General features: G+C 52.9%; 2 protein-coding genes and 1 long non-coding RNA gene across 4 annotated transcripts; all 3 read left to right on the top strand.

Moving 5' to 3' along the window:
• The first annotated feature begins 1,460 nt into the window (after window positions 1-1,460).
• Window positions 1,461-4,238, top strand: LOC120678681 (succinate dehydrogenase subunit 7, mitochondrial-like). Of its 2 annotated transcripts, none has more exons than XM_039959971.1 (3): window positions 1,461-1,681; window positions 2,683-2,742; window positions 3,916-4,238. In XM_039959971.1, the coding sequence occupies exons 1-3, from the start codon at window positions 1,589-1,591 to the stop codon at window positions 4,027-4,029; spliced, it is 267 nt and encodes an 88-aa protein (XP_039815905.1). In that variant the 5' UTR covers window positions 1,461-1,588; the 3' UTR covers window positions 4,030-4,238. The 2 variants fall into 2 exon arrangements, with proteins under 2 accessions (XP_039815905.1, XP_039815913.1); XM_039959979.1 differs by having other exon boundaries at window positions 1,469-1,681; window positions 2,683-2,785.
• A 346-nt stretch (window positions 4,239-4,584) lies between these two features.
• On the top strand, window positions 4,585-21,887 carry LOC120678673 (protein PLASTID REDOX INSENSITIVE 2, chloroplastic-like). Its single transcript, XM_039959958.1, has 3 exons — window positions 4,585-4,896; window positions 5,012-5,113; window positions 21,489-21,887. The coding sequence occupies exons 1-3, from the start codon at window positions 4,666-4,668 to the stop codon at window positions 21,675-21,677; spliced, it is 522 nt and encodes a 173-aa protein (XP_039815892.1). The 5' UTR covers window positions 4,585-4,665; the 3' UTR covers window positions 21,678-21,887.
• LOC120678690 lies at window positions 17,662-20,638 on the top strand. The gene is made up of 2 exons (XR_005676696.1): window positions 17,662-19,048; window positions 20,260-20,638. It is a non-coding gene; the product is annotated as an uncharacterized LOC120678690 (long non-coding RNA).
• Window positions 21,888-23,594: the final 1,707 nt, after the last annotated feature.

Below are 23,594 nucleotides of genomic sequence, written 5' to 3'. Positions count from 1 at the left end.
TCGATGCCGAACAATGCCGCCGCGTCTGCACGGATGTCGTCGTCGTCCTCAAGTTCCAGCTCGTCCGGGTCAGCTTGGGAGTCAGAGCTGTGGAGGGGGTACTCATCCTCCCCCGCCATGGCGATCCCGAGCTCGGCCGGACCGGACGACCTAGCCTGTCCCCCAGCACCGTTCCACAACGGTGCACGCTGTTGGCGCCTAGCCATATCTAGGCCAGAGGAGGAAGATGCGGCATCAGGCACCGACCTGTGTAGAGGAAAAAGAAGAAGAGTGACTGAGTGAGAGGTAGCCACCAGAGAGGAACGGATCTAGCAGATCTAGGGTTAGGGACTTAGGGTTTGCTTCGTACCTGCGCTACCACTAGAGCCCGGTGCCGGAAAGGACGAGGGAAACCCAAATCTAGAGGAGACAGACACACCGATTAGAACTTAGATCGACAGCGAGCGGTGGAGGAGGGAGTGGACAGAACCCAAGTAACTCACATAGCTCGTCGAGAAAGAGAGGAGGTCAGGAGGAGAGGAAGGGAGAGGAGGGAGGGAAGGGGACACAGGGTTATGATCCGCGCGGTCACCGGAGCCGAGGACGGACGGATGTTGGAGCCTCGTAGGTCGGACGGTCGTCGGAGACTCGGAGTCGCGCAGGCGCAGCGGCGGGAGCGAGAGGCGAGACTGTGAGAGCGAGTGGCGGCCGACGCGGGGCGAGGGGCGAGGGTTAGGGGGGCGCCGGTTTGCCTTCCTGGGCTGGGTCGAGGCCGAGTTAGCCGTTGAGGGGGGGTGGGGGTGGAACGGGCCGTTGTCGAGCCGACCGTTGGAGCGGGTCGTGCCCGTGCCGTGCCGCGGGCCTGGGGTGCGGCCCAAGCACGGCTCGCTCCCTCGGGCCGGGCCGAGCTTGGGCCGGGCAAAAAAACGGGTCTCGTGTCGAGCTAACGGGCTCGAGCTGCATGGCCAACTATACCCATGTGGTGCTGACGGGGCTGGCTTGCAGTTACAAGCCGCCGCCGCCGTCGACGACGACGTATAGCGCGACGGCCTGCGCCGCGGGGGCCGCCACCGCCGCCGCGAGCTGCACGGAGGGGTAGTCAACAGTGCAGGAGGGCAGGGTGGACGCAGCAGGGACCCCGACGCAGAGCCGCGCACGGGCACTAGCGAGCACCATGCTGCCCACGGTTAGCAAACTAGACTTGAGAAAATTGGGATTTTGCCTCACAAGTTTGCCATCAAGCAAATGAATTGGAAATGGGTGAAAAAGTCATTGCAACGGCGTGAGCATGTTTTATAATGGCAAAAAGTGAAACCCATTTACTTGATGGCAAATCGGCGAAACCTAATTTTAAAGATGGCGAAATCCCGAATTTCTCCACCAGATTCGATTAGGGATCAACGCAAAATAACCCGGGGCTCAGGGACCGAACCGCAAAACAACACAGCCCTGGCCCTGGCCCTGGCCCCGCTGGACGAGAGTCGCCTCGGTCTCGCATCGCATCGCACCGCACCGCACGCAACACCCCCCCCCCCCCCCCCCCCCCCCTCTCCTACTTCCTTGACCTTCCTCGCCGCCTTTGCGCTCCCATCCCCTCTCCGCTTCCGCCATGGCCCAGCCCGCCTTCCTCTCTTCCCTCCGCTCCCATCGCCTCCAGCCCAGCCGCGGTTACCACGTCGAGCTCGGCGCTCGCGAGAAAGCGGTAAGCACTTCTACCCTATCTCTCTACTTCTCCTCGATTCGGTATTTCGATCGCGGGACCGTGTGGTGGTATAGGGGATTGTCGTCATGAGTCGTGTGGGTTTGGGTGGTTAGATCGCGCCTCTAGGTCTGATCTGCTACCGCGGGGCCGCGAGCTGCCTCGGTTCGATCTGGATGGAACGTGGCGGCGTAGGTTCTGCGATTGGGAGTTCTCCTGTAAGCGCGGCGTTGGTCATTGGGGGAACGGGAGTATTGCGTAGTTCTCTGGTGCAGGATGGCGGACCTCGAGGTGCTTTGTGTTGCTTTGGTCATGGCTGCTAGGGTTGCCTCTGGCTCTTGTTCATTTTTTCCGGTGCCAATTAGTCATTGTGCTTTGCGTTGCGCAAGTGCAATCCCTGCCATTGGTGTGTGAGAATCATCCAGATGTGGCCTTTGTTGAAATGGGGCAAGCGATGCGCTGATCCTTTGTGAAAAATCAAATGGGTTTGATGCATAGATGTAGTACTTAATCTCTTGCATGAAGTTTCCAGTCACTGTAGGCTGTAGCTTAATAATTGCTGATATTGTCTATTTCATATACTGAGAACTTGCTATACTTAATTATTTATAGACTAAAACTGTGTTGTCTACTTTTGTCTAAAGACATGTATTGCCTGCTATTGTGCCAAAAAATACCTCTCTTTCTGAATACAATCAGACCATCATGTAAAATTGATTGGGGGTTTCAGTAACTATACCTTTTTTTTTGTAGAAATCATATTTGTATGCCACTTTTGATTGCTTTCTATACAATCATTAGATTCAAGACTTCCAGATCAAAGTTTTCTAACGTTGTTGTTACTATTATTAGATGTTTCTTATTACATGATCTTGCAATTGGTGTTTAATTTGTTAATCATTAGTATTTCCTTGGCATGGTTTCTGTGATATAGTTTTTGTTACTCTTTGGAAGCATGCGATTTCTAGTTTTTAGTATTTTACATTGCATTGCTGATTTTGCAGCTCTTGGAGGAGGATGTTGCTTTGAAGAGGTTCAAATCATACAAGAACAGTGTGAAACAGGTCACCAAGATTGGGAATGTTCTCACTCTTGCTGTTGTACTTGGTACATTTTTGTAGCAGATTTTACTTACCTTTTGGTTTCAGCTTGTTATAGACCTTTGGGACTGTATTGTACCGTTTATTGCTGCATCTTGTGAATTCATGTTGACTGCTTGGCCTACTTGTGTATACCTACTATTTTTTAGCTGCATTTTCTTACCATAATAATGATACAAGGATATTGTTAAAGTTGCACCCAGTAAATTTCTACCTTGGAGGAAAAACAATTAGCTGGGAACTGATTGGTAGGAATTTGTCGTGGGTTTCTTTCTTTCTTTATCGGTATCAACTTATCAAATTCCAGTCTCTTGATTAACTGAAGCTTGAATTTGTTAACCATGTTAAGGCTATATTGGTCGATAGCACAAGAGATGTGTATGCTATCTTGTTTGAATTTACAAGCAGTAGGCTGTGTTGTTTGATCTTGCAAGTGGTGTACTATAGTATTACTGCAACCCTCTGCTTCTGTTGCTCCATTGGCATGACATTTGCCACAACCTTCTGCCTCTGTTGCTCCTGGACTCTTATTCTAGTTCATGATATCCATTACCGAGAGTTTCCTTTTGCTACCTTCTGATATTAGAGATTTCAGTACCACCTGGTAGTGTAAGAAGTCGTTTCTGGCCAGTGCTTATCCAGTTGCATTTGCAGTTAAGATATGGTATATGTATAATATGGCATATTTTTCCTTGAGTATCCATGTTACAATTAGTTGCCTACCATAGCAAGTGGATTGTGTGGACATTGCATCAGGAGACGGTTGCACATTTTAGCATTCTGCATGACCCAGCAGGAGGTTTTTCCCTTTTGCTACAATTTTTCTTTTACACTACTTGATGAGGTGTAAATAATACCTGCAGTAGGTTTGGACTGTAAGCAGTAGATTTCAGCATTGTCCTTTATGCTACTTGATGACTTGATGAAATGCACGCAATAATGCATCGCCCTGAGCAGAAAGCTGAGTGTTCCAAACAGACCTCATGCATTCTCCGTTGCTCACGCAATGCTTACAGGAACTACTTTTCTGGAGTAGAGCAACTACATTTCATCCATTCTTGATTTGTAATCCAAATTTTATAACCTCCTTGTGTTTCAGAGTTGTACTGATTGCTTTTTTTTGTTTGTTTCGTGCAGCCTGCAGCTATGAGATCGCTGTGTTGGCAACAAGCACAAAATGAGGGACATCACAGTCGTTTGGCGGCACAGATATCTGAGGAAGTGATTCATCGCCATACATCCTGTGTTTGAGGCTTTTCTGTTGATCCTTGCTACCATGTAAAATAAAATAAACTAGGTTGGCATTTTTATGAGTAGCACTCCTGTTTGATGGCCTAGCGTACTTGTAAACAAAGTGGGCACTGCATTGATAATCGTGCTGAATGAGCATTGTCTGATTTAAACTCGCTGGATGGCATTCTGCTGCGCATATGTGTTATTATTGAACCAAACTTTCAAAAGAAAAATGGTGCTAGACCTCGGAGACCTTTCCCAAGAGCTGTAAGAGCAGTTCCCGTTATTGTTATTGCTGATTCCTGTCTATGCCGAACTGCTGATGGCGGTTCGAGAACCTTGTGCGGCTCCAACTGATGGATGCTGGCGTTGAAGTATCTTCCAGATTGGAGGAACAGCTGGTTTGCACATTGCAGCGCAAGTTTAGGTGTTGCGCTTCATTCAAATTTCAAATAGAGAGATTTTGATACTACTTGACATCCAATTGAGCCGCTCCGTTGTCCAATCTCAGCCTTCCTTTTGGCATCGGACGGTACTCCCCGACATATATCGCGGGCTCGCGGCTCATGAAAGCCTCCGAGCAGATATGGAGTCCGGGACTCCGGTCGGGCGGCGACCGAACTGCCGAAGTGAAAGCAAAGCCCAGTGCCGGCGATGGCGACGAGGGCGTGGGCAGCCACGACCGCGGCCTTGAACCCTCCTCTCCTGACCCGCGGCTCCTGCTCACGGACGCTGTCGGCCTCCTCCGCGCGTCGCTCGGCGGCGGCGGGGCTCCGGCTGCGCAGCCGCCGGCCGCGGCCGGCGAAGTTCGAGTGCCGCCGCGCCAAGAACGCGGGGTACGAGGACTACAAGTTCCCGGACCCCATCCCGGAGTTCGCCGAGCAGGTCAGCTTCTCACCCCCTTTCCTCCTCTCGAGTTGGAACAAAGCATTCTGCTGCTGCTGCTGCGGTTATTGTCTGATGATGCCTGAAACTATTTCGGTTCGGGGGTGTGTTTCAGGAGACGAGCAAGTTCAGGGAGCACATCGCGTGGCGGTTGGAGCAGAAGAAGGACGACTACTTCGGGGAGCACGTCGAGGAGATCGTCGACATCTGCACCCAGGCATGTATTCGCTGCCTCATTCATTTACTTTTTCGCACTTAATTGGTAAATGGTATGGATGGGTGCGTGGTATGCCCGCTCCGCCGCATGCTCTGTCTCCGATTCGGCCTTGGCGCGGCCTCTTTCTGTTGGCCGCCCCACGGACGCGGCGCGGGCTGGCCTCCACGCGTTCCTGCTCGCCGGCGCCGTGCGGGCCGTCGGGCGTTGTGGGCGCGTCGGGGGGCTGAGCGTTGCGGAGGCGTCCACGCTCGGGATGCCGCTGCGGGTGGCGGCGCGGCTGGAGTCTCCGGCTCTGTTCCTGGTGGTCCTGGTGGCTCTGATCCGCCGCGGCCGGGTGCCCCGCGCCTCCTCGCCGTGTTTGTTCCCCGGGCCGGTTCTTCTGCTGGCGCTCTGGTGGCCACAGCCACGTGGGGCCCAGGTGCTGCGCCGCCACCGCCTTCGCTCGGGGGAGCGAGCGCTATGGACTAGCGCTCTGCTGGTCACCGCCCTCTGCTGGTCGGAGCCCTGGGCCGATGCTATGGGGGCGTCACCTTGGTGCCGCCGTGCTCTGGTGTTGCGCTGCCGACACCGCTCGCTCCGGGCTGCTGCCGTCGGTTGACGCTTCGGCGGGCGGCCGTCATCTCGTTCCCTTGAACTCCAGGCAAAAGCCCTGTCCAGTGCCGTGCTGGGCCAACAACGACGGCGCTTGCGAGCGTCGGTTCCCTCGCTGGAGGCGTTGTTGTGTTGTCTTGGGAGATGTCATCCTTCCACCTCGCCGCCGCGTAGCCATTGATGTGCTCCACCTGTGCTTTCCCTGCTTTGGTCGCCACCCTTTGGTGTGGTTGCTGTCGCCATACGTGGTTCCATCCCATCGGCACTGTTTATAGAGGGTCATTGTCGCATGGGGTGCGGCTCTGGAGTGGGGCTGAGGCGAAAGCCTTTGCCTGCTTGCAGGCTGATGATGGCGACGCCCTCGGGTGCCGTTTCCCTCCTTGGAGGCATCATTCGTTTGCCCCTTCCCCCTTCGTGCCCCATGGCTGGTCACCTGGCTAGTGGTTCATTCTCTATACTTGCGTCGCTTCATTTTACACATTGCCGTCTTGATTGCTTTGGTCATGGCGAATGATTTGTTGTCATGTCGCGATGTTTCATCTCTGGCGGATGCTTTGCCGCCGTCATCGTGCTGTTGGGTGGATGCTTTGCCACCGGTAGTTGCTTCGAGCTTGGCGGAAGCTTTGCCGCCATTCTTCTTCTCTGGCGGATGCTTTGCCGCCGTGGTCGTACTTTTTGGTGGATGCTTTGCCACCGTTTCGTGCTCGCTCTCTTGGCATCTTTGGCGACAGTATATCCTCTTTTTGCAGGTTCAACTCTTCGGGTGGCATTTGGGTGGCAAGTTTGGAGTGCCCTCCCCTTCCATGCTTTAGCCGTTTGTGTGTTTGTCTTTACTTTTCTTCAGTGTTTCTATGTCTTTAGTCTTTTGTGGTCTTGTGTTGGTCAAGTTTTGTTTGACCACATCAAGTCTGTGTCTGTAACTGTTTTCTTCTTAATGAAAAACGTGCTCAGGCACGGTCGCGAAAAAGAGTGCACTTGGATTGGATTGGATATCATTTGAATTTCCAGGGGCTGTAGTTGCATCCGAGCTGGTTAGGACGAATTAACGTTTGAACGAACGAACGTGTTCGAGAATTAGTCTGGTGTCTCCTCAAAGTAGATGTCTTGAAAAGTCCGTGACCCTTCTATGAAGGATGTTCTAACATCCCGTATTTTCACGGAATGTTATATAGTGCAAAAATGTGAAATTTCAAAAACTTTTTGTGTGCATGTGCTATTAGGTAGAAATGATGTAAGGTTGATCTCTCCTTCCATCTACAATTCCTAGTAAATTAAAACCAAAACAAATATAAGGTTTATAAATGTTAGTGTGCTATATTTGGAGTTGGAGTTTATTTGAATCTACCATGTTTAAATTTGGTTTGATTTATTTTTGTTTGAATTGTGTGGAACTTAATTTGATTTGAACCAATCAAATTAAGTTCAAATGCTAACCAGCCTTCTAACTAGTCTTGGGCCTAAACCTTCTAACCTACTCAGCCTGGCCCAAACCGGCCCAGCTTGCCTCGCTCGGCCCGACTCGCACGCGCGCATCCCGCGCGCGGAGGCGCTCACGCGACCCGCACCGGCCTGCACTGTGCACCGACCGCACCCCTACCCCTTTCTTCACGGGAGTCACTGACAGGTGGTCCCACCTGTCAGTCTTATCTTCCTTCTCCAACCACTCCCCTCCATCCTGTCTACGCCTCGCTCTGCCCCGCATCACGGCGCGAACACGCATCGCGACAGGGCGCCCCAACCACCTTGCCCCAGGCCGCGGAGGCCGCCGCACCCCGTACCGCCTCGCCTTGACCACGCGAGCGCGCAAACCCTAGCCCCCGCACGCGCTGAGCCGTGCGATTGCCGTCGCGTGTCCCTGCCTCGTGCCCCGGGCTAGCCTTGCACCGCGTCTATAAGAAGCCCAATCAACCCCTCCAAACCCTAGCCGCCCCTCTCTTCTCCCCAATCGACGCCGCCGCTAGAATCGGGAGAGAAAAGGGAAAAACAGAGGAGGGGAGAGCAAGAAGAAGAGCCAGGCGCAGAGGAAGGAAGGGAGGAGGAGAATTCGCCGCCGGAGTTGAAGATGAAGATCGCGAAGACGTCGACGCCGCTTCGGAGCCGAGCCTGTTGAGGAGTACCCGTCGCCGCCAAGGACGCCGCCACGACACCGCCGCCGGAGCTTCGTCAAGTCGGCGCCCCGATCGCCTACACCGCTGTTGCTGCTCTGCCTGCTTTGCGTTGTCTCACCAAAGCCTCGAATCGACGCTGCGCCGCCCCCGTCTTCCCCGATCCAACCGGTAGGCCCTGCCCCGCTCCACTCCCGCCTCTGTCGTGCTACCAGCATTGACCCTGGCCGCCGATGAGACCACCGTAGCCAGCCCCTAGGAGCTCCTCTGCCCTTTGTGTGCCTTCTTCTGCAGGAGCCCATCGCCGCATCGCTTGCAAACCCGCCTGCGCCGCGCGTCGCCGAGGCCGCATCGCACTTGGTGCGCGCACACGCCGCGTTCCGCGCGCGCGCACACACACTCGGACCACACTCACACGCACGCGCACGTTGTTGCCCCGCGCGCCACCATGGTTATCTCACGCCTGACCCGCCACTGCGGACTAGGATTCCTGGACTCCACGAGCGCACGATCCCGCGCTCGCCCGCGACGTCGTGTCGCGGCGAGCCAAGCTTTGCTCTGTTCTGCTCCATCTTGGCCTGCCCTTTCTTTGCCGCCGCTCCGCCTTCACCCAACCTCGCCTCGACCTTGCTTTGCCCGAGCCGTAGGTGAAGGAATATCGTCCCGTCGCCGTCGCCGCCTGGAGGTCGCTCCGCCGTTAGCTCGCACCGTCGCCGCCCGCTGTGCTGCTCTGCCGCCTGGAGCCTTCCTGCCTTGCTCTGCCCTGGATCCGCCCCTTGCGACGCCGCCGTGGGCCCGGAGTGCCGGATTCCCCGTGTGCATCGCGCACGCCGTTGTCTCGCCATCGTTCCCGTGCTCAGGCGCTACCCCACGCACACGTCGTCATGGCCACCACCGCAACCCTGGTTCCGCCAAGGCCGCACCCCGCCACAGCTCAGACCCCGCCTTACCGCCGACCCTGCTGCCCGAGTGCGCCACCATCCTGGCCGACCTCGTCAAGCCGCGCCGCCGGAGCGCCCTCGCCATCGCCGCCTGGAAGCATCGCCCGTGCCGCGACGGCCCAAGACTGCCCGCGAAGAAAAGAAGAGGAGGAGAAGAAGTGACAGGCCGCCGTTCCCCCTCCGGCCCAGTCTGCGAGCCACTCTTACCGAGCCGAGCCGGCCCGCTTTCCCGAACTGAGCTGGCCTGCCAAGTCGACGAACCAAGCCGGCCCGATGAGCCGTGGACCAAGCCGGTCCAAGAAGCCGAGCCGAGCTTCTTGGGCCTACCCGAGCCGGCCTTTTCCGCTTTCAGCCCAGCAAACCAAGCCACCTTCTTATTCTTTTTCCTTTTTGCCCAGCTGACATGCGGGTCCCACGCGTCAGCCTCAGTGTGAGGATGACAGGTGGGACCACTGACTCGTGGACCCGCTGACCTGGACGTTGACCGTTGACTGTGTGTTTTTTTTTTCTTTTTCCGAAAATCAGTTAATAATTTTAGAAATAGATTTAGGCTTTAAAAATTGATAATAAATTAACCGGAGCTCCGAAAATTATGAAACCAGTTTCATAATTTTTCTAAAATCATGATCTACCCGTTAAAGTAGGTTTTGGTGTGATTTGGATCTTATTTGGATACTTTTGTGCACTTTTGCACTTTGGCCCCCTTGGTAATTCGTATTTACGAATAGGCCCTTAGCGAGGAGGAGCTGATCGACGCCCAGAGGACCCAGGAGGACGTCCCGGACAACGAGAAGACTCCGAAGACCTAGGACGACTACGAGAAGTCTCAGGTTCACGCCTATCTATGATTTGATTACCTATTAGGCATTGCTTGCTAGAACTGCTATCGCTTTATTACTGTTATGAGATGAACCTACATAGCCAATTGTGTGCCCTTATTCCTTGAACTCCTAATATAAACCATGTTTGAATGGTTGATATGCTTGCATGTGTATGTGTGGGATTCCCTCGTGATATGATAGTCTTGGCGTGTGTGGAGATCCACCATATCAGGAGTTGGTGACTAGGGCTTTTAGCAGGGGGCGAGCAAGTTGACTTTGCTGGGGGTGTGTGTTGGGCACACCCTGCGAGCACCCGTTGCGGGTGCATGTTGGTGTCGTTGGACACGGTTGGACTTTTGAGGTGTTTGTGGGCCATACCTGTAATGGGTGCCAGTCGCGGGCCGCTGTGGCGGATACGCATGAGGACAGAGATGCTCGCCCCGGCATATAAGGAACTGATTGGTGTAACTATGATTAGTGGGACTTTGTGAGCGTGCACACCACTTATCCACTATGCGGGTGGATCCGGTCCGAGGCTAGTAAGCGTGGTGCCAAGCCTGTAGGCGGATGTAGTATCGGTGCAGGGGGAGCAGGTGTGGACCTGACGTTCCCCGATTCGCGGGATTCATGGGAATCCTATTCTAGATGGCTTCACAATCCCGGGGCGACCTCTTGCGAGAGAACGCGCCCAAACTCGGGAAAGCAGGATGGTGTCATGGCTGCTAGTTCTTGTTCTCAGTAGACCGGTGTCTCGATGTCAGTCGGCTGGCCTCCGGCTGGCAGCGATTCGAGTGGGTACAGGTGTACAACCCCTGCAGGGTGAAAACTATACGTATAGCCGCGTACTCAGTCATGTACATTCCTACTCTTCTGTTACTACCATTAGTTAGTGTGACTTGATACTTTTCTACCTCTCTCTAGTCTACTTTCCTGCTTGGATAGCAGCTGAGGTGCGAGGAGAGGGAGTTCTCGCACTGACTTGGTTATCAGGGACTTGGGTGAGTCTCGGAGGTGTGAGTTGACCGGGAGTCCGGGATGCCGGAATGGAGTCCGGGATGCCGGAATGGCCCGCGTCAGGTGACTTGGCAGATGATATACTTTGTTGATGCTACGCATAGGAAACCATAGCCTTATCCGTTGACTATTTCTTTTATCATAATGCATCTACTTAAAGCTTGCATGTGGATGGTGACGTGAACCTATCCCGTCCTTGGGGATAGTTTGGTAGATGCAGGATCCGACTCGAAGATCGACGATGACTTGAAGGAAGGACTAAGGACGACTCGTGCTTCGCTCAAGTTTGCCTGTGGATGAAAGACGACGTCAAGATGAAGGATGCCCCAGAAGTCTAGCTGCCGCTTCCGTTTTCTGGTTGTTCCCTTTTAGCCCAATGGGCTTGTACCAGATGATTTCGTACCATAATCCGCTGGATTATGTAATAATTAAACCTTTGTTGTGTTTTATCGCGAATTATGACTGTGATATGTAATTGAAATGAGTTCTGTATGTGATAGCTACTGATCCAGGGACTATCACGACGATACAGGGAGTCGGGTTGTCCGTTTGACAACCCGGTTCATTTCAGTTGGTATCAGAGCCATACTTGACCGTAGCACGAGCCATAGCAATGGTCGTTAGATTTAGGACTCTCTATATGCTTCCGTCTACTTTATATACCCCCCTTGAACTATGAATCCTATCTTTTTTATTCTTTTCCTCACTTCCGACTCATTCTCTTACCTGTGCTTATCGAACTTCTCACGAAGCCCTTAGGATGAGATCGAGACGATCTCGTCAACAGACAAGTGACCCTGAGTTCCTTAAAGTAGAGACTACCCTTTCAAAGAAGTCTGTGCACTAATAGCTGTGCGAAATAGTCTTCATAGGATGTTTGATTGCTTGAGTGCCCGATTCTTGATTGGATTTTGTCTGTTTCTATGGTTCTTACTACTGAGTGTAGTTTTAGAATGTGTGCTCTTCTGGTGAGTGACGTACGTTAAACAATACATCCTTTCGTCAATCCTTCGCAGAAGATGTCAGATCAGAGAATCAGCCGCTTGATGGCACGTTTCGAGGAAACCGCTCAAGAGGAAACTACCGCCGCAGCACCCAGACGTGCTCAGGTACCTATTCCACCCCCGGAGCAAAGCAGGGGCGCAGACCTGTCTGCTGGAGCTCCTAACAGTCCTAATGGACAGGTGGACGAAAGAGAAGACGAGGAAGGAGTCAGCATGGAGATCAACGCAGATCCACCACCGCCACCGGACATCACTGAGAGCATAGTTGCACAGACTCAGTTACTTCGGCGCCTGACCGAGGCGACCGAGCAGCAGATCAATGTGGATCATCACCCAGACCTACGAGCAGAGAGTCTACCTCGCAAGATCGAGACGTTTATGCGTCTGAAGCCACCGACCTTTATGTACTCTCAGGATCCTATGGATGCTGACGATTGGCTAAGAGTGATTGAGTCCAAGCTGGATTTGACCGACTGCACCGACAAGGAGTGCGTTGCACTCGCAGTACACCAACTCGAAGGAACCGCCAGATCTTGGTGGGACAGTTACTGTAACTCTCACGCCGACCCAGCGAGCATCACTTGGGAGGAGTTTGCCAGGGCGTTTCGTGATCATCACGTGCCCCGACAACTTCTCATTCAGAAGGCTCAAGAGTTTCGCACCATGACCCAAGGAACGATGAAGGTTCAGGAGTATGAACGCCACTTCACCAAGATGGTGAGATACGCCCTCGAGGATGTGAACACCGATGAGAAGAAGCAGTTCTGGTTTCACCGTGGTCTACACCACGGGATTCGTCAGATTTTGGCAGGAAGCATCCATCCGTCGTATCACGATCTAGTCAACTGCGCTATCGCCGTGGAGACTGAAAGGTTAGCATGGGAGGATCGCAAGCGCGAGAAGAAGAGAAAGGCCAATCACCAGCCTCGCAACCGGATTCTTCAGAAGCCCAGAAGTGTACCACCACTCCCACCAAGGAACAGTTTCCGCTTTGGCCCCATCCAGCCGAACAGGAACATCAGTGAAGGAGACAACCAGCTCACCGACGACAGAGATCAGGAAGAACAAACCCAAGATGGTGAAGACCACAACCAACCGCTGATGCAAGAAACTAATGCTGAGACTCCGACAGTCATTTGTTTCACTTGCAACCAACCCGGGCACAAGTCCTACAGGTGCCCCGAGAAGAAGACGCAGACCAAAGCTCAAGCTTCCGACTCTACAAGCAAGACACCGCACACCACTGATCGTGCTCGTCTCGCACACATCACAGAAGAAGCTCGTGATGCACCTGATGTTGTGACAGGTAAGTATCTTATCAATGGCTCTAACGCCTTGGTTTTGTTTGACTCAGGAGCTACTGGCTCCTATGTTTCTACTAAGTTTGTTGCACAGAATGCACTTCCGATGACTCTCAGAAGTCGTCCCATTGTCACTAGCACCCCGTTGGGAGATCTCCAATGCACTCATGCTTGCAAAGGAGTGAAGATCATGATACATGGGTTACCATTCCTAGCCGATTTGACAGTACTGAAATCAGATGGGATAGATGTCATTTTGGGAATGGACTGGTTGACTGCACATAAAGGAGTGATTTCGTGTTCACCCAGACTTGTGACTCTAGAACACCCCAGTGGGAAGAAGATAGAAGTAGAGCCTTTGAAGTCCCAAGATGTACCTCAGGTGTGCAATTTGAGCAACCTGAAGGAGAAGACACTCTTTGACGTGCCAGTTGTCTGTGAGTACCCCGATGTATTCCTGGAAGAGCTACCAGGAATGCCACCTGATAGAGATATCGATTTTGTGATTGACCTTGTGCCAGGCACAGCTCCTACCGCAAAGCGACCCTACAGGATGTCATTAGAAGAACTTGTGGAACTGAAAAGGCAACTGAAGGATTTGTTGGACAAGGGGTACATCAGATCTAGTGCTTCACCATGGGGATCACCAGTTTTGTTCGTGAAGAAGAAAGATGGATCTATGAGATTGTGTATTGACTACCGTTCCTTGAACGCAGTAACCGTCAAGAACAAGTACCCATTGCCCAGAATCGATGACTTACTGGACCAATTAAGGAAGGCCAAATTTTTCAGCAAGATTGACTTGAGATCCGGCTATTATCAGATGAAGATTCGACCGAGTGACATCCCGAAGACAGCTTTTGTGACAAGATATGGGCAGTATGAGTTCACGGTTGTGTCATTTGGACTGACCAACGCACCTGCATACTTCATGAATATGATGAACAAGGTGTTCATGGAAGAGTTAGACAAGTTTGTCGTGGTTTTCATCGACGATATCTTGATCAACTCCGAGACTGCTGAAGAACATGCCGAGCATTTGAGGATTGTTCTCGAGAAGCTGAGGCAGAACCAATTGTATGCAAAGTTCAGCAAGTGTGAGTTCTGGCTAGAGAAGGTTGCCTTTCTAGGACACGTGTTGACAGCTGATGGAGTTGCAGTGGATCCAGCAAAGATCGAAGCCGTATCAGAATGGCAGCAGCCGAAGAATGTCACTGACATCAGAAGTTTCTTGGGATTGGCAGGATATTACAGGTGTTTCATCGAGAATTTCTCCAATATTGCTAAGCCAATGACTGAACTGCTCAAGAATGGAGTACCGTTTGTTTGGTCAGCAAAGTGTGAAGCAAGCTTCCAAGAGCTCAAGTCCAAACTCACCACCACCCCAATTCTCACACTTCCAGACATCCGAAAAGATTTTGTGGTATATTGTGACGCTTCTCGACAAGGACTTGGATGTGTACTGATGCAAGAAGGCAAAGTTGTTGCATACGCTTTGCGACAGTTGAGGAAGCACGAAGAGAACTACCCTACTCATGACCTCGAGCTAGCAACAGTTGTGCATGCCTTGAAGATTTGGAGGCACTACTTGATTGGCAACAAGTGCGATATCTACACCGACCACAAGAGTCTCAAGTACTTCTTTACTCAGGCAGAGTTGAACATGAGACAGAAAAGATGGCTAGAGCTGATCAAGGATTATGACCTGAACATCCAGTATCACCCTGGGAAGGCCAACGTAGTGGCAGATGCCTTGAGCAGGAAAAGGTATTGCAGCAATTTGATGGTTCCCAAAGAACAACCTGAGTTGTGTGACGAAATGGAGAAACTGAAGCTTGAGATTGTTGAGCAAGGACAACTGAATGAACTGATGATCAAGTACAATCTTGAAGATCGAATCAGACAAGCTCAGATGCAGTGCCCAGAAATTCGGAAATTGAGAAGGTTAATGAGAAACGGAAAGGCCCCCGACTACCGAGTCGACGATCAAGGCACCACCTGGCTGAAGAACCGTATATGTGTACCCCGAGATCAGAAGATCCGAATGGATATCTTGAATGAGGCCCATAACTCTAAGTACTCGATACACCCTGGATGTACGAAGATGTACCAGGATCTAAAGGATCATTTCTGGTGGAGAGACATGAGAAAGGACATAGCCGAGTATGTGGCTAAATGCGACATTTGCAGGAGAATCAAGGCTGAACACCAGCGCCCTGCGGGATTGTTGAAGCCATTGGATATACCCGTTTGGAAATGGGATGACATTAGCATGGATTTCATCGTGGGATTACCCCAAACTCAGAAAGGACATGATGCTATTTGGGTGATCGTCGATCGTTTGACCAAAGTTGCTCATTTCATACCAGTCAAGACGACCTTCACCGTGGGTAAGCTAGCAGAGCTTTATATAGATAATATCCTGAAGCTTCACAGAGCTCCGCGAAGTATTGTTTCAGATCGAGGACCACAGTTCATCGCTAAGTTCTGGCAGAGTTTGCACAAGTCCATTGGGACTAATCTCGAGTACAGCTCCGCTTATCACCCTCAGACAGATGGTCAGACTGAAAGAGTGAACCAGATATTAGAAGATTTGTTGATAGCATGTGTATTGACCTATGGATCTGACTGGGAGAAAAGTCTATCATCTGCCGAGTTCACGTACAACAACAGCTTTCAGGCCAGCTTGAAGATGTCACCGTTTGAAGCTCTTTACGGCAGGAAGTGCAGAACACCGCTAATGTGGTCAAAAACTGGAGAAAGGTCGTATTTCGGACAAGATGCCATTATTGAAGCCGAAGAGAATGTGGCCAAGATCAGAGAGAACTTGAAAATCGCCCAGAGCAGGCAGAAGAGCTACGCCGACAAAGGAAGAAGAGAACTCTCGTTTAGAGTTGGAGATCATGTGTATTTGAAGGTATCACCACTCCGAGGTACCAAGAGGTTTCATGTGAAGGGGAAGCTTGCCCCTAGGTACATTGGACCGTATCCAATCATTCAGAGAATCGGGAAATTGGCATACAAGCAGAAGCTACCTGAAGAATTTGCTGGAGTGCACCCCGTCTTCCACGTATCTCAGTTACGCAAGTGCTTGCGAGTACCAGCAAAGATAGTTCCGACTGAGGCAGTAGATTTGCAAGAAACTCTTGAATATGTGGAATATCCTGTGAAGATACTTGACCGAGCAGTGAAAGAAACTAGAAGGACCACCATTCCGTACTGCAAGGTATTATGGAGTAATCACACAGAACGAGAAGCCACTTGGGAGAAGGAAGCCGAGCTGAAGGAGAAGTACCCTCACCTCTTCGAAACCCAGGTAAACATTTAATCTCGGGGACGAGATTCTTGTGAGGGGGGTAGACTGTAACATCACGTATTTTCACGGAATGTTATATAGTGCAAAAATGTGAAATTTCAAAAACTTTTTGTGTGCATGTGCTATTAGGTAGAAATGATGTAAGGTTGATCTCTCCTTCCATCTACAATTCCTAGTAAATTAAAACCAAAACAAATATAAGGTTTATAAATGTTAGTGTGCTATATTTGGAGTTGGAGTTTATTTGAATCTACCATGTTTAAATTTGGTTTGATTTATTTTTGTTTGAATTGTGTGGAACTTAATTTGATTTGAACCAATCAAATTAAGTTCAAATGCTAACCAGCCTTCTAACTAGTCTTGGGCCTAAACCTTCTAACCTACTCAGCCTGGCCCAAACCGCACAGCCCGCTCCAGCCTTCCACCGCCAGCCCAAACCGGCCCAGCTTGCCTCGCTCGGCCCGACTCGCACGCGCGCATCCCGCGCGCGGAGGCGCTCACGCGACCCGCACCGGCCTGCACTGTGCACCGCCCGCACCCCTACCCCTTTCTTCACGGGAGTCACTGACAGGTGGTCCCACCTGTCAGTCTTATCTTCCTTCTCCAACCACTCCCCTCCATCCTGTCTACGCCTCGCTCTGCCCCGCGTCATGGCGCGAACACGCATCGCGACAGGGCGCCCCAACCACCTCACCCCAGGCCGCGGAGGCCGCCGCACCCCGTACCGCCTCGCCTTGACCACGCGAGCGCGCAAACCCTAGCCCCCGCACGCGCTGAGCCGTGCGATTGCCGCCGCGTGTCCCTGCCTCGTGCCCCGGGCTAGCCTTGCACCGCGTCTATAAGAAGCCCAATCAACCCCTCCAAACCCTAGCCGCCCCTCTCTTCTCCCCAATCGACGCCGCCGCTAGAATCGGGAGAGAAAAGGGAAAAACAGAGGAGGGGAGAGCAAGAAGAAGAGCCAAGCGCAGAGGAAGGAAGGGAGGAGAAGGGAGGAGGAGAATCCACCGCCGGAGTTGAAGATGAAGATCGCGAAGACGTCGACGCCGCTCCGGAGCCGAGCCTGTTGAGGAGTACCCGTCGCCGCCAAGGACGCCGCCGCGACACCGCCGCCGGAGCTTCGTCAAGCCGGCGCCCCGATCGCCTACACCGCTGTTGCTGCTCTGCCTGCTCTGCATCGTCTCACCACAGCCTCGAATCGACGCTGCGCCGCCCCCGTCTTCCCCGATCCAACCGGTAGGCCCTGCCCCGCTCCACTCCCGCCTCTGTCGTGCTACCAGCGTTGCCCCTGGCCGCCGATGAGACCACCGTAGCCAGCCCCTAGGAGCTCCTCTGCCCTTTGTGTGCCTTCTTTTGCAGGAGCCCATCGCCGCATCGCTTGCAAACCCGCCTGCGCGACGTCGCCGTGGCCGCGTCGCACTTGATGCGCGCACACGCCGCGTTCCGCGCGCGCGCACACACACTCGGACCACACTCACACGCACGCACACGTTGTTGCCCCGCGCGCCACCATGGTTATCTCACGCCTGACCCGCCACCGCGGCCTAGGATTCCTGGACTCCACGAGCGCACGATCCCATGCTCGCCCGCGACGTCGTGTCGCGGCGAGCCAAGCTTTGCTCTGTTCTGCTCCATCTTGGCCTGCCCTTTCTTTGCCGCCGCTCCGCCTTGACCCAACCTCTCCTCGACCTTGCCTTGCCCGAGCCATAGGTGAAGGAAGATCGTCCCGTCGTCGTCGCCGCCTGGAGGTCGCTCCGCCGTTAGCCCGCACCGTCGCCGCCCGCTGTGCTGCTCCGCCGCCTGGAGCCTTCCTGCCTTGCTCTGCCCTGGATCCGCCCCTTGCGACGCCGCCGCGGGCTCGGAGTGCCGGATTCCCCGCGCGCATCGCGCACGCTGTTGTCTCGCCATCGTTCCCGTGCTCAGGCGCTACCCCACGCACACGCCGTCATGGCCACCACCGCAACCCTGGTTCCGCCAAGGCCGTGCCCTGCCACAGCTCAGACCCCGCCTTACCGCCGACCCTGCTGCCCGAGTGCGCCACCATCCTGGCCGACCTCGTCCAGCCGCGCCGCCGGAGCGCCCTCGCCATCGCCGCCTGGAAGCATCGCTCGTGCCGCGCCGGCCCAAGACTGCCTGCGAAGAAAAGAAGAAGAGGAGAAGAAGTGACGGGTCGCCGTTCCCCCTCCGGCCCAGTCTGCGAGCCGTTCTTACCGAGCCGAGCCGAGCCGAGCCGGCCCGCTTACCCGAACTGAGCTGGCCTGCCAAGTCGACGAACCAAGCCAGCCCGATGAGCCGTGGACCAAGCCGGTCCGAGAAGCCGAGCCAAGCTTCTTGGGCCTACCCGAGCCGGCCTTTTCCGCTTTCAACCCAGCAAACCAAGCCACCTTCTTTTTCTTTTTCCTTTTTGCCCAGCTGGCATGCGGGTCCCACGCATCAACCTCAGTATGAGGATGACAGGTGGGACCACTGACTCGTGGACCCGCTGACCTGGACGTTGACCGTTGACTGTGTGTTTTTCTTTTTCTTTTTCCGAAAATTAGTTAATAATTTTAGAAATAGATTTAGGCTTCAAAAATTGATAATAAATTAACCGGAGCTCCGAAAATTATAAAACCAGTTTCATAATTTTTCTAAAATCATGATCTACCCGTTAAAGTAGGTTTTGGTGTGATTTGGATCTTATTTGGATACTTTTGTGCACTTTTGCACTTTGGCCCCCTTGGTAATTCGTATTTACGAATAGGCCCTTAGCGAGGAGGAGCTGATCGACGCCCAGAGGACCCAGGAGGACGTCCCGGACAACGAGAAGACTCTGAAGACCTAGGACGACTACGAGAAGTCTCAGGTTCACGCCCATCTATGATTTGATTACCTATTAGGCATTGCTTGCTAGAACTGCTATCGCTTTATTACTGTTATGAGATGAACCTACATAGCCAATTGTGTGCCCTTATTCCTTGAACTCCTAATATAAACCATGTTTGAATGGCTGATATGCTTGCATGTGTATGTGTGGGATTCCCTCGTGATATGATAGTCTTGGCGTGTGTGGAGATCCACCATATCAGGAGTTGGTGACTAGGGCTTTTAGCAGGGGGCGAGCAAGTTGACTTTGCTGGGGGTGTGTGTTGGGCACACCCTGCGAGCACCTGTTGCGGGTGCATGTTGGTGTCGTTGGACACGGTTGGACTTTTGAGGTGTTTGTGGGCCATACCTGTAATGGGTGCCAGTCGCGGACCGCTGTGGCGGATACGCATGAGGACGGAGATGCTCGCCCCGGCATATAAGGAACCGGTTGGTGTAACTATGATTAGTGGGACTTTGTGAGCGTGCACACAACTTATCCACTATGCGGGTGGATCCGGTCCGAGGCTAGTAAGCGTGGTGCCAAGCCTGTAGGCGGATGTAGTATCGGTGCAGGGGGAGCAGGTGTGGACCTGACGTTCCCCGATTCGCGGGATTCATGGGAATCCTATTCTAGATGGCTTCACAATCCCGGGGCGACCTCTTGCGAGAGAACGCGCCCAAACCCGGGAAAGCAGGATGGTGCCATGGCTGCTAGTTCTTGTTCTCAGTAGACCGGTGTCTCGATGTCAGTCGGCTGGCCTCCGGCTGGCAGCGATTCGAGTGGGTACAGGTGTACAACCCCTGCAGGGTGAAAACTATACGTATAGCCACGTACTCGGTCATGTACATTCCTACTCTTCTGTTACTACCATTAGTTAGTGTGACTTGATACTTTTCTACCTCTCTCTAGTCTACTTTCCTGCTTGGATAGCAGCTGAAGTGCGAGGAGAGGGAGTTCTTGCACCGACTTGGTTATCAGGGACTTGGGTGAGTCTCGGAGGTGTGAGTTGACCGGGAGTCCGGGATGCCGGAATGGAGTCCGGGATGCCGGAATGGCCCGCGTCAGGTGACTTGGCAGATGCTATACTTTGTTGATGCTACGCATAGGAAACCATAGCCTTATCCGTTGACTATTTTTTTTATCATAATGCATCCACTTAAAGCTTGCATGCGGATGGTGACGTGAACATATCCCGTCCTTGGGGATAGTTTGGTAGATGCAGGATCCGACTCGAAGATCGACGATGACTTGAAGGAAGGACTAAGGACGACTCGTGCTTCGCTCAAGTTTGCCTGTGGATGAAAGACGACGTCAAGATGAAGGATGCCCCAGAAGTCTAGCTACTGCTTCCGTTTTCTGGTTGTACCAGATGATTTCGTACCACAATCCGCTGGATTATGTAATAATTAAACCTTTGTTGTGTTTTATCGCGAAGTATGACTGTGATATGTAATTGAAATGAGTTCTGTATGTGATAGCTACTGATCCAGGGACTATCACGACGATACAGGGAGTCGGGTTGTCCGTTCGACAACCCGGTTCGTTTCAGATGCAAATATTCTCATGATGGTTCAGACTTCATACACATATGCTCGTGTTCTAGAGATTTGTACTTTGGTAGAATCGAAAAGGCCAATAATCTCTGCAGTTATGATACGTTTTACATAGGTTCGATCAAGCAGTCAGTGCAGACTATTGCAGAGCCAGAGCACTGTGCAAGTTGTATGGAGTAGGGAGTCTAGATCTGCACATAATTGTTTTTTGAAAATAAATCTGCACATAATTGTTAGTGTTAGCCATTATGATATTCCTGATAATAATCACCTGCGTCACCAGTCACACCTTTTCTTTAATGAAAAGGTAGATAATTGGGTGCGTGGCAAGGTTGTTCCAGCTTTGAACTTGATTGACGTAAAAAATTTAGAGCCTCACCTATGAAGGATCCTAAAGATTTCCTGATGGTTCAGAATTCAGATGCATTCTTTTTTGTCGTTTCGTGTTTAGATTTTTGTATTTTGTTACAATCCATAATTCCATATAGGCTAAAATCTATTGGTATTAATGAAACATCTTCTAATTTGAGTGCAAAGAATCTCTGCAGATTACAGAGACAGAACGCTATGCAAGTTATACATAAGTGTGTCAATTTTAGGGATCAGCCACATTATGATATTCCTGCTTGAGCAATAATCAGGCTTATCATTAGTTACATCCTACCTCCGTTTGAATTGTGTATCTTTGTGTTCACATGCAACAGACAAACATATAAGCATGATATCTGATGCAGTCAAGGCATGCACTGGCAATATTTTCTTTGGATTGTGTATGTAAATGATAATTTGATTTTATATGAGATAACATTTCATATCTCTTTAACAAAAATTTCTACCAAGAGTTAAAATCTGTCGAAGCACTAATATATGGCTCTCATTGGCAGATCTTAGGGTCTTTCTTGGAAAATGATTACTGCGGACCTGGGACGCTCCTAGTTCACCCATTCTTGGACATGAAGAGCGAGATCAAAGAGAGGGGCCTTCCCGGTGCACCTCAAGCTGCCCGTGCAGCGATCGCTTGGGCTGAGAAGAACATCGACAAGGATTGGAAGGCCTGGACTGGGGAATACTAGGACTAGTTGACTCCCCTTCTGTTCCTTGTGTTTGTTGTACTACTAGCTGTTGTATCTGTAGTTTTGTCTTTCACTCTATCAGTGTAGACTTGAAGCTAGAACTCTAGATTAGTCGTAACATCTTACGAGCTCTTGAAACACAAAGTTTTGATCCTCTGGAACGAAGGTGTGATATTTCTTTTTTCCGAAGTGCGATTAATGTATCGCTGTGCTTGCATCAAGTTTATTCCTACGGAGGCCCAGCACTCGCCCCTCGCGTCGCCCCCGCTAGGCGACTGAGGGGCCCTCCACGCCGCCGCTCCCAGCAACCCCCGGCCGCCTCCCAGCACCCTCGCCGTCGCCCGAACTGGCCTTCGGAAGTCCGGTGGCCGGCGAGGAAGGCGACGGCGGGGCAAATCGGCTTGTGGAGTCCCCAGCGTCGGGGCGGGCCGGCATCCGGGGGCCACGGCCGTCTCGACGGCCGGTGCGGGCGGCTCGCGCCGGCGCCGGCATGGTGGCCGGATCCGGCACCGGCGAGCGCGGATCCGGTGTCCCGGCGTCTGGATCCGTCGACGGGAGGTGGGGGCGTCGGCCGGCGCTCTTGGTGATCTGCGGGTCTGCGACAAGAGGCGCGCCGGGCGTTGCGGCGTCCGCGCGTTGCGAGCCGGCTGCGCGGCGTCCTCGCATCGGCGGACCGGCGGCGGGCTGGAAGTGTGGCGCGGTGGCCGCCCAATGCGGCGTCCACGAGGCTGTCGCCGTTCGCAGTCTCCGGCTGCTTACCTGCGCGCGGAGGGCCACGGCGGGGCGCGGGGTGGGGGCGGAGTCAGGAATTTATTTTTTTCATTATTAAGGGGGCCAACCATACTAATTTATATAAAAATTTAATTCAAATTCAAATTTTCAATGTAAATTTAGGAGCCATAGGAGGCCAGGCCCCTTCCCGCCCCCTGTCTACGCCCCTGGGCGGGGGCTACGCCGCCCCGACGTTCGGCCAGCTCGTGGCCGGGGTGGAGTTGCGCCCGCTGTGAGGAGCTGATGCGTGGACGTGGGGTGCCGACGGGGCGGCCAGCGGCGATGTGCGGCGGGCTGTGGGGCGTCGGCGTTTTGGCCTCTGCGGCTGCGGACGGGGCAGCGCGGTGGTGCGAGTTGGACGTGATGCATCGCGGCTTGGTGGCGCCGCCGGCCTCGGGAAGACTTCCATGGTTTGGCCGGAGTGTGGGCCTGTAGCTAGGGATGGGATTCTTCAGGCGAAAGTCTCGCCGGTTCATGCTGACGGCGATGACGATGGCATCCGAGAGTGTCATTCTTCCTGTTGGGGGCGTCATCTTAGAGCTCATCCCTTCTGCGCGGATTCCTTTAGGTGAAAACTTTGTCCACTTGTTGGACGGGCAACGGCGGCGCCTCTGGCGTCGTTACCTTCTTGGAGGCGTCACTGGTAGAGACCCATTTCGGCCATATGGTGGAAGGTTTGCCGGTGGCTTCGCATGGTGGCTCAGTGCAGGTGGTGAGCTCGAAGGGGTTGCTGAGCTCATGTGGCGGTGACCAAAATCTTGTTGGCGGTCGGCGGTCGGCGGTCGTCACATGGATGTTGGTTTTGGTTTGCTTGCAGCGGACTGCGGCGGCTGGCGTTGCTTGGCAACTATCAGTGCGGCGTGGGACTGCGTCGGAGGACGGTGCTTGCAGCACCAACATCGTGGGGCGGCTTGGCTTGCAGCGGGCTGCGTCAGATTGCTCAGCCTTGTTTAGCGACTCCGGTGTGGTACATCGTCGAAAGACGGCGCAAGCGACAACTCGGTCTGCTAGTATGGTGGTGGTGGCTGTTGCGTGGGTGGTGCAACGCGATGCGGTCGCCCGGCGGATGCGGTTCAGCGGTTTGAGAGGGATCTTGGAATACGGGGCAATACTATTAATCATCCTGACAACGATTTAAGGAAAAGA

This window comes from Panicum virgatum, chromosome 2K (genome assembly GCF_016808335.1).
Source record: "Panicum virgatum strain AP13 chromosome 2K, P.virgatum_v5, whole genome shotgun sequence".
In the NCBI taxonomy this organism is placed as follows: Eukaryota; Viridiplantae; Streptophyta; class Magnoliopsida; order Poales; family Poaceae; genus Panicum; species Panicum virgatum.
This window is presented reverse-complemented; position numbering and strand designations above follow the sequence as displayed.